Source organism: Lagenorhynchus albirostris, chromosome 5, assembly GCF_949774975.1.
Source record: "Lagenorhynchus albirostris chromosome 5, mLagAlb1.1, whole genome shotgun sequence".
Taxonomy (NCBI): Eukaryota; Metazoa; Chordata; class Mammalia; order Artiodactyla; family Delphinidae; genus Lagenorhynchus; species Lagenorhynchus albirostris.
In genome coordinates this window covers 142,209,894-142,220,156 of record NC_083099.1, presented here as the reverse complement: position 1 = coordinate 142,220,156, position 10,263 = coordinate 142,209,894, and the positions used below count along the sequence as shown (strand labels likewise).

General features: G+C 52.7%; 1 protein-coding gene across 1 annotated transcript; it reads left to right on the top strand.

Moving 5' to 3' along the window:
* Nucleotides 1-5,367: 5,367 nt before the first annotated feature.
* On the top strand, nucleotides 5,368-8,296 carry LOC132520738 (trefoil factor 2-like). Its single transcript, XM_060149467.1, has 4 exons — nucleotides 5,368-5,446; nucleotides 6,118-6,267; nucleotides 7,166-7,312; nucleotides 8,209-8,296. The coding sequence occupies exons 1-4, from the start codon at nucleotides 5,368-5,370 to the stop codon at nucleotides 8,220-8,222; spliced, it is 390 nt and encodes a 129-aa protein (XP_060005450.1). The 3' UTR covers nucleotides 8,223-8,296.
* Nucleotides 8,297-10,263: the final 1,967 nt, after the last annotated feature.

Sequence of the window (10,263 nt, the reverse complement as noted above, 5' to 3'; positions counted from 1 at the left end):
ATTTTCTCTGTTCCTTTCTCTCTCTCTTCTCCTTCTGGGACCCCTATAATGCGAATGTTGTTGTGTTTAATGTTGTCCCAGAGGTCTCTTAGTCTGTCTTCATTTCTTTTCATTGTTTTTTCTTTATTCTCTTCCACAGCAGTGAATTCCACCATTCTGTCTTCCAGGTCACTTATCTGTTCTTTTGCCTCAGTTATTCTGCTATTGATTCCTTCTAGTGTAGTTTTCATTCCAGTTATTGTACTGTTCATCTCTGTTTGTTTGTTCTTTAATTCTTCTAGTTCTTTGTTGAACATTTCTTGCATCTTCTCAATCTTTGCCTCTATTCATTTTCCGAGGTCCTGGATCATCTTCACTATCATTATTCTGAATTCTTTTTCTGGAAGGTTGCCTATCTTCACTTCATTTAGTTGTTTTTCTGGGGTTTTATCTTGTTCCTTCATCTGGTATGTAGCTCTCTGCATTTTCATTTTGTCTGTTTTTCTGTGAATGTGGCTTTTGTTTCACAGGATGCAGGATTGTAGTTCTTCTTGCTTCTGCTGTCTGCTCTCTGGTGGATGAGGCTATCTAAGAGGTTTGTGTAAATTTCCTGATGGGAGGGACTGGTGGTGGGTAGAGCTAGGTGTTGCTCTGGTGGGCAGAGCTCAGTAGAACTTTAATCTGCTTGTCTGCTGATGGGTGGGGCTGGGTCCCCTCCTTGTTGGTTGTTTGGCCTGAGGTGACCGAACACTGGAGTCTTCCTGGGCTCTTTGGTGGGGCTAATGACAGACTCTGGGAGGGCTTACACCAAGGAGTAACCAACTTCCCAGAACTTCTGCTGCCAGTGTCCTTGTCCTTGTCCTCACGGTGAGACAGAGCCACCCCCCGCCTCTGCAGGGGACCCTCCAACACTAGCAGGTAGGTCTGGTTCAATCTCCTATGGGATCACTGCTCCTTCCCCTGGGTCCTGATGCGCACACTACTTTGTGTGTGCCCTCCAAGAGTGGAGTCTCTGTTTCCCCCAGTCCTGCCGATGTCCTGCAGTCAAATCCTGCTAGCTTTCAAAATCTGATCCTCTAGGAATTCCTCCTCCCATTGCCCGACCCCCAGGTTCGGAAGCCTGACGTGGGGCTCAGAACCTTCACTCCATTGGGTGGACTTCTGTGGTATAAGTGTTCTCCAGTTTGTGAGTCACCCACCCATCAGTTATGGGATTTGATTTTATTGTGATTGCGCCCCTCATACCATCTCATTGTGACTTCTCATTTGTCTTTGGATGTGGGGTATATTTTTTGGTGAGTGCCAGTGTTTTCCTGTCAATGATTGTTTAGCAGTGATTAGCAGTGATTCCAGTGTTCTTGCAAAAGGGAGTGAGAGCACATCCTTCTACTCCACCACCTTGAGCCAACCTCTGACTCACTTGTCATTCTTAATATGCTCCCCTGTAATTCAGTGTGTCTTTCTGCCAGTTGCTGTAAAAACATTTTAAAATTACTGATTTTCAACAATTTGATCATGCTGTGCCTTTATGTGGTTTTCTTTATCTTGCTTGGCATTCATTGAGCTTCTAGGATATATGAGTTTATATTTGTCAGCAAATTTACAAAAAATTTGGCCATTATTTTTTCAAATCCTTTTTCTTGCCCCAATATTTCTTCCCCTCCTACTGGTACACTAATTACATATATGTTGGTCTGCTGACACTGTCTCATGGGTCACTGAGGTTCTGTTCCTTTTTATTTCAGCCCTCTTTCTCTCTATGTCCCAGTTTGGAGAGCTTGTACTGCACTGACTTCAAATAAATCAGCGATTTCTTCTAACGTATCTAATCTAATTAGAATTTTTCATTTCAGATATTGTAGTTTTCATGCCTAGAATTTCCACCTGGTTCATTTTTAGTTTCCATTTCTCTATGCAGATTTTAAAATGTGTCCCCTTGTTATATTTCTCTTTAAGTAGTTGAACATTTTAATGCAGTATCTGGTCTGTTTCTATTCTCTGTTATTTCCAGTGCTTAAGGTCCTGCTTCTTCACACACCTAGTAAGTTTTGAGTTTGTGTTGAACATTATGAATGCTATGTCATGTGTCTGGATTTTGTTGTCTTCCTTAACAAAATGCTGAGTTTCATTCTGTTAGGCAGTCACTTTACTTACAGATTAACTTGATCTTTTAGGACTTGTTTTAAAGTTTTGTTAGAAGGGGTATGGCTTTACTCTAGAACAAGATCAAGCCTACTCTTATGGCATGTTATGGACTGAATGTTTGCGCCCCCCCCCACATTCATATGTGGAAGCCATACCCCCCAATGTGATGCTATTAGGAGGTAGGGACTTTGGGAGGTAATTAGGGTTGGAAGAGGTCATGAGGATGGATCCCTCATGATGGGGTTAGTAGTCTTATAGAAAGAGACAGCAGGGAACTTACCCTTTCTCCACCAGGTGAGCACACATTGAGAAGGCCACCATCTGCAAGCCAGGAAGAGAGCCCTCACCAGAACCGTACCCTGCAGCCACCCTGATAATGAATTTCCAGCCACCAGAACTGTGAGAAACCAATGTCGGTTGTTTAACCCATCTCCCTGTGGTATTTCGTTATGGCCACCCAAGCTGACTAAGACATGGCATGGTCATTCTATGTCCCTACTCAGTGCTTGGACAGCCAACAAGCTTTCCCCTGTGGCTGGTCAGAACTCATGTGAATCAGGCTGCTGACAGCCCTGTCTCCTTGGTGTGTGTTCCCTCCTGGGAGCTGTTTCTTCCTGGCCTTTTGTGTGTGGCGGCTTAGCATCTGACTAAACCCCAGGGAGTCCCCAGCCCTGTTTCAGGTGTCCCTCTCCTCCGGCCCCCACCCTGGAAACCCATCACCCCGTGGCCTCTGATTCCACCCTCTGTCCCTCAGCCCCATAAGCCTCTGATGCTCTGTGGCCAGACTATGTTTCTAGACAGAAAACCAGGTGACCTTGGGCCTCTCCACACTGCTTCCCTTTCTGTCCCACACAGCCTGTTGCTCAGCATCTGTAAACGGTTATTCCACATAGGTTTAGAGTTACTTATGGCAGGAGGAAGGGTCTGGTACCAGTACCTCCATAATAATCAGAAGTAGACTTACATGGGTGACCTCTAAGGGACCCTCCATTTGGCTTCTGTTTCCTGTGAGAACTGATAGGTAACATCACTACAAAGAAGGATTGCAATCCCACTAGGTGCGGGATGGGTCTGAGACTGGGCGTTCCTGTGGCAGCACCAGCTAGCACAGCAGGTGGGGTGGGAGGGCCTGGAGATGGTCAACAGATGGGTACTCCTGGGGGTGATAAGACAGTGGGGGAGCAGGTGGAGTGGGGACCATGGGAACCAGGCTGGAGAAGGAGGGGAGGGGGAGACGCAGATGGTACAGTGCTCAGAGGGGAAGCCGAGGGGTTAAGGGACTGGAGGGTTTAGGAGTAACGAGGAAGCAGTAGAAGCTTAGACATGCTGAACAGAAAGGACATTTGCATGTCCTCTTTCAGAGGTGGAGTACGGGTTCTGAGTGTGGTCATGGGAGGGGTGGCAGAGTGGAGGAGGGATGGAAGTTCCCAGAGATGAGGAGGAAATAAAAACCTGAGCTCCTGTGGCTGTGGGTGAGATGTCCCTGGAGTGCTGAAGCCGCCCAGGATGTCACACATCTTGGTGTGACAAGGGACACAGCGAGTGCGGTGCCAAACCCTTAACAAGGAGCAGGTTGACAGTCAGCCGATGACGGTGGGGCAGGAGCCTTGAAGGTGGTACAGTCACAGCTGCGATTCCGAGGAGCATGGTGACACTGGGGCTCAAGGTCAATGTCCAGCCCCCAGCCTGAGCCCACGTGATGGGAGCACAGGCACCCAACGCAGCTTAGAGACTGTGCCGTGCACAGAGCTCCACGTTCAGGTGGGTGCCACTCATACTGTACACACTGTATCTAAGGTAATGACTTCCCCACAGTGGAAGTAACTTGTCTTGAAGAAAATGTGCCTTTTTCTAAAAGCACTAAAATACCGTGTGGGCGGATGGTGCCCTGGATGGGGGCCTGAGCACCTCCACCTGAGATGCACACAAGAGGAACATCGCAGGGAAGATGCAGGCTTCCGTTAGGGCCAGAGCAGGTTAGAGACCAAGGGGCTGATAAGCCGTCTCTTTGGCATGGGTCAGGCGGTTTTGGTGGGAATCCCGGAAGGGCCAGGAGGGTGCAGAGGGAAGTCGGGCAAGGGGGAGGAAGCAAGAGGAAAGTGGAGGTGAGAATCTGGGGGAAGAGGGAGGACTTGGAGCCCTAGGTCTTGGTGGTGACTAAGAGTGACAGGGACGCAGTGGGGAAAGGTGACTTTCTCAAGGTTTGCAAAGATAGAGTCACGGTGGTTGCTCAGTGGGGGAATAGGCAGGGGTCTGGGGCGGCTGGAGCTGGAGCTGGCAGAAGCCCTGAGCTCTCCAGACCCTGAGGACCCAGGGTTTCCGATTCCACGCATCTCTGGGTTCCTGGCTGCTCAAGCCGTGCTGGACAGATTGGTGGCTCCTGGAAGTCCCCCAGAGTAGGGAGTTTACGATTCTCTCTTTCCTCCACATTCCCCTTCGTGTGTTGTGTGTCTCATCTCCACTTCCCTTTTCTCTCTTTGGGTCCCAAGCACAGAGTCTTTTCCCTGGAGCATCTTCTCCTGGGCATAGGCTGGCTTACAGGTACCATCTTTTAGGCAACACAGACAGTTCCCATGGAAGAAAAACATGACACACTTCAGGCTTTGCTGAAACGAACTTGTTACTTCTACACTCATCTGGGGCCGTTCCGTTTACCCGGACAGCTTCATCTCCACGAAGAGCAGCCCCCTCCCCAAAACAGAGACAAGGAGATACAGACAGGGGCTGAGAGAGGGGTCTGCAGCCCTGAAGGAGGGTCTCCTGCCTTCCTCGGAGACCCTCCCATTCCTGGAGGAGGGGTCTTCTCTCTGTCCATGGCTGGCCCGGTCATTTCTCCCAGTAGCCTTGGGTCCAATATTTTAAAACTCCTGTGGTAGCCAAGTACTTTATCAGGAGAAATACATGACTTCTCCCTTCCTGGGTGGGACCCTGTGAGTACCCAGCGCCACACGCGCACGTGGCCCGTCTTCCATGTTGGCATCCTGGCATGACCTGGCTCCCTGCCTGGGTCGGGGGGAGCCCGGCTGTGCCCGGGGAGCCCGGAGGCCTGCTCTGTCACCACTTGGCACTTCAGCCAAGCTACCTCAGCTCCTTCTCCTAACAAAGGTTCCAAAGTGTCAGTGCCACGGGGAGAGAGGGGGTTATCTTGCTTACTGACCAAACAGAGAGAAGCTTATAAAACAACCCCCCGCAGTGGGGAGCGTGCACTCTTCCGGCGGCCCTGGGGTGCAGCCGATCATGGGCATGGGGCTCCGCTGCACCCGGCTCCTGGCTGCGCTCCTTCTGCTAGGGCTGTGTGCCCTGGGGGGGGCCCAGAAACCTGGTAAGCGAGGGCTCAGGTCCTCGAGGGGCCGTGGGGACCATTCGGACCAGCGAGCCTGGGGAGACCTCTAGTGCCCTGAGCGCAGGGAGGGCATGAGAGGTCCTTGTTTTCTGCCCCTCGGGGTGTCTCTGTTCATGTTAGTTTCCCTCAGAGAGAAAACGCAGGCGATGAGTTAACTTGAGAAGGGAAGCAGGTGGGAAGGTGTCTTGAGGTTTGGGACGCTAGCCACACAGCCAGCTCCTGTGTGCGTCCCCCCGCTTCCCCGCCACTCAGGAAGGGCAGCAGGGGGGCACTGGAGGGGGGTGAGACCTCCCAGGAGGACCCCCTTCAGGATCAGTAGGATGGCCTCAGGCTCAGGTGGGCGGGGGCTCCGGGAGAGGCTGGGTGGGAGGCCCACTAAGGGCTCCTGGGGGTCCGGCCTTGCCCACTTTCATCCCGACCTGGGCCTGAGTGCATCTGTCCACTCTCTTGCCAGAAGGTTTTATTTTTAAACTAAGAAAACCCTTTCAGCTAAGCCCTGTCAGTTCCTCTGAGGGACACTGGCTGGTTCAAATACGACCAAGGTAAGACGGCCTTTCCCAGGGTGGGAATGGCACTGCTGGGGGGTCCTGGATGCGCCTGGGGGCTGGGGGCAGGTGTGGGGGGCTGGCTGAGCCAGGGCCTCTCCGCAGATCCCTGCCAATGCTCACGCGTGAGCACCAAGAACAGGTTGAACTGCGGCTTCCCGGGCATCTCCAGCGACCAGTGCTTCTCCGCCAGCTGCTGCTTCGACTCCAGCATCCCCGGGGTCCCCTGGTGTTTCAAGCCCCTCCCCAAGCAAGGTAACGTCCAGGAGAGCTGGGACCTCCTCCTGTGCCCCGGGTGGCAGCCCGGGACCTGGCTTCTTAGGGCTCCAACACCACCTGGGCCAGCCCCAGGGAAGGGAAAACGTGCGCCCACCCCTATGTCCACACTGGACCCCAAGGGGAGCCTTGTTGGAATCCATTTTACAGTATTTGAAGAAAAAACAATTCTGAGGCCCGTCTTCGCTGTGGCTCCTGAGAAGCTTCTAAGGGACATGAGGCATTAAGATCAGGGCATTATTAACACAGCTGCAAACAGACCCTCAATGTTAAGAAATTCACTTGAGTCTTCTTGAGTTACCTTTTGAGAGTGAGTTTTGTGCCTGTGCATATTATCAGTTTAGAAAGTCCCCGACTCCAAAGCGTGCACACAAAAAAGTCTGTGTGCGAAGCTGATCCGTGTGTGCAGAACTGAATACCCTGGCCTCCCATCCACAGCCCCCGAGGCTGCCGGTCAGAGGCTCCCGGGCTCCGGGGGAAACGGGCCCGAGGGCTGGCTGTTGGTTGGTTGTAGCCAGGCCTCTCCCGGTAGTGGAAGCATCGCTGGGTTTCAATTCTTTGGTCTAATGCTTTACATCCTTAAAGGGTCCCCACAGGAGGTACAGTGGGCCACCCCGCTTTACAGAGCAATGTCAAGTCCATGGAGGTGAGACGATCTTCCCTCCAGACATTCTGACTTTTGGCATCAGGAGGAAGGGGTGCCCACCTGCTGGCGCCCACTCTTAGCCCAGGGGTGACAGTCTCAGAAGCTCCTCATGCTACCCCGAGCCTGTGAGCCCAGCGGCGCTCCCCTGGGAGGATGGAATGGACGTGTCTGGTTAGCTAGCTGGCCTAACTGAGTCCCTTTGTCGTCCCCAAATCCGGTGGCACGCGGCAGAGTCGGAGGAGTGTGTCATGGAGGTCTCAGCGCGCAAGAACTGCGGCTACCCAGGCATCAGCCCCGAGGAGTGCGCCTCTAGGAAGTGCTGCTTCTCCGACACCATCCCCCAAGTGCCCTGGTGCTTCTTCCCGCTCTCCGTGCAAGGTAATGTCCAGTTCCTGGACAAGGATGGTTCTCGAGGGCAGTGGGAGCTGGGGCAGAGGAGGTCCTAGGCTGGGCAGGATGCCTGATGCCATCCCGGCCAGGCCCCTGGACCCAGTGGGTGACCAGTTCAGGAAAAAGTGTCCTCGTGTAGGAAGCCACCTCTATTGTGAACCAGCTCAAAAGGCAATTCCAGAATGTTCTCAACAACGACAGCTTCTTTTTAATAAGTTAAGCCCTCCAGCCTTCCCACTGTGGCTTTTGGATGGTTGCAGAAAGCATCCCTTTCTCAGCGCACCCCCAGGTCCCAGCACAGGGGGGTGGTGTCACTATTTTGGGTGCTTTGAATGCCACGTGCTGTGCTGGGCATAGTGAGAGGGACCCAGAGTGAAGCAGATGTGGTCTCTTCTCTCGTGGACCCCGCAGTTCTCTCCCGTGACCACGAGTGACAGGTCCTGCCCCAGCGCCAGTCCCAAGAGAGCCCATCTCCCCTCTCCCGCCACCCCTCAGTTACAGTGTGTCCCTGACACTGAGTTTGATAAGATCAAGGAAAGACCGGGTATTCCAAAAGGTGGTGAGAACGCACTGATCCTTGAAGGACGCCTCTTCTCATTTTGAGAAAATCAGTGTGCTCCGAAGAGCATGGCCTTTACTTTCAGAAATTTCCAAGTGAGTTTTTTGTGTGACCTAAGTGTCTATCTGGAAAATTACCAGTTATCTGGGGAGAATGGACTCCCAGAGGGCATCTGGCCCCAGGGGACTGTGCCCCGCAGGCAGCTCCTTCTCCAGCAGGGACGGCTGGACTAAGGGCTATAGTCCCGTGTACCCACGGGGCCTTCTAGCTCAGGCACCCTGGCTCTCTGACGTGCTCACCAACAATGTCACATTTAAATTTCTAGACTGTCATTATTAAGAGGCAGTGGCTTCAGAGAACCCCTCAGGCTCCTTGGATGTCCTGAAACTAAAGAAGAACATGCACCGTCTTATGGGTTCAGATTTCATGTTTCCCGAATTCCTGGGTTTTCTTAATCTGCTTTTTATCCTTTTCAATGGCTTCACATGCAATTTCTTCAAATAAAGAAAACACTTAAAATCTGCTAAATTTCATTTTGGCTTCATTGACACAGAGGTGGCAATAGCAGTGTGTGTGTGTGTGTGTGTGTGTGTGTGTGAGAGAGAGAGAGAGAGAGAGAGAGAGAGTGAGAGAGAGAGAGAGAGGTTGAGAGTACGAGTGTGTGTATAATTTTAAGATTCTTTCATTTGCTAGAAGAGCAAGAATTCATCTAATACGTTCAGGCTACTCTGACCGTGAAAAAGTATTGCATGTAAGGAATTTCAGAATCCATGATCCCTTTACAACTCTCGTACTAAATCACAGTATTAAAATTCAAATGATTTTACCCCAAAAAACATACTAAAAATTATATGCTGCTCTTGGAGCAACACATAATTTCAGATTGCAGTTACAAAACGGCTTTGCTTTTACAAATGCATCGCAGACCACGTGCTTTTGAAACTCGTGCCAGGAATCCCAATACCTCTTCCAAAGGTGAGTCGGGGCTTGTGCCCGATTAGCCCCTATGAGTTCTCCCCGAGGCTTGGGAGCGCACGGCTGCAGCGTCCGTCGTGTTGCGATTTGAAAGCCATTCCAAAGAGGTAGCTGACAGCTTCCGTCAAGGCTTTTAGGAAGCGTGTGTGAAAGTCGTTGCGTGAAAGATATTTCAGGCATCCGGGTGAAGGGGTCCTGGCCTTCTTCGGCTCAAGGGTGGAAGTGCAGGCGGGTGACCCCAGGCCAGACTTTCTGTGGCCTGTCCCTCCTCCCTAACCCTCCTCCAGCCTGGGGCCTATGGTCACCCTGGAAACCCAGGGCCTCTCCTTCTAGGTGACACTGGCTTTGCATTGAAAAGAGGGAATTTTAAAAAGTGTTTCTTTCAGGAAGGGACTTGGCCTCACATCCCCTCTCGGGACACCTATGTTGAGAAGGGGGCCCCATCCAGTCTTAGGTCACTGAGGCATCTTCATCTTGCTAATAACACACACATAAGCTCCATGAAACAACGGCTCTTGCTGGAACACGGGGTCTGAAACATTCAAGACAAGCGGCCGGTGGAGACAGGCGCGGCCTTAGTGAATCGATTCCTCACCGGGAGCCATGTCCTCACGTGCGGTTCGCCTGTCCCGACTCAGCCCCGCGCTCGGCCCCCGCAGAGCCAAGGCCGGCCCTGGTATTGGCACATTGGGGAAAGGGTCTTTGACACATGAATTCTTCATACCCACACCCCCGGAGTTGGGAATTGGGCTGTGCTGCTCCCAGAGCGGTCCTGGCTGTCTTGGATTTGGGGTCTGGTGGAAGGTTTTGGTCTCAGGCCTCCTGTTCCAGGGCTGCAGGTGCGGGAGCCCTGGTTCTTTCTCAGGAGTCCTCGCGCACGACCCCAACCCCACCTCCTCTCGTACGTTCTCTCTGACGCGTTGACGCCCTCACTTCCCAGCCGGCTCCCGACGGCCCTTCTGATAACTGAGTGCTTTTAGATTTTGAAGCAATTTCAGTGGCGCTCCCTGGGCGGGGGGGGGGGGGAGGGGGGGGGCGGGGGCGGGGGATCCTTAGGCCATTTAAATCTTTTTGACGTTATTTCCATACCTCCGCTTGCTCCAGCGCCATTGATTACAGAGAACGGCGTGGCCCCCCAGAGTGGTTCAGACCGTCCCCGTCCCCCTTCTGTAGGTGGCCCATGGGGAGTGTCCTCGTTGCCCCTGGAGCAGCAGCTGGTGACATCCGAGCCCCCTCCGTCAGACAACCGACCTTTCTTCCTCCCCCCTCCATCCCCTCCTCGGCTGGGCCTACGCCCTCCAGGGGCACCCCTAGCCCCGCTGGGCTCAGCTGGGACATAGCTGAGGGTGGAGAAGGGCGGGCTTGGTGCAGAGGGTCTGGCAGGGGGAGGGGACGGCAGCTCCGC

Excerpts from the sequence above, each read along its gene's own strand:
- LOC132520738 (XM_060149467.1), top strand. The coding sequence starts at position 5,368 with ATGGGGCTCCGCTGCACCCGGCTCCTGGCTGCGCTCCTTCTGCTAGGG. Across the intron at positions 5,447-6,117 it reads GGGGGGGGCCCAGAAACCTG|ATCCCTGCCAATGCTCACGC; the intron begins GTAAGCGAGGGC and ends GCCTCTCCGCAG. Across the intron at positions 6,268-7,165 it reads CAAGCCCCTCCCCAAGCAAG|AGTCGGAGGAGTGTGTCATG; the intron begins GTAACGTCCAGG and ends GGCACGCGGCAG.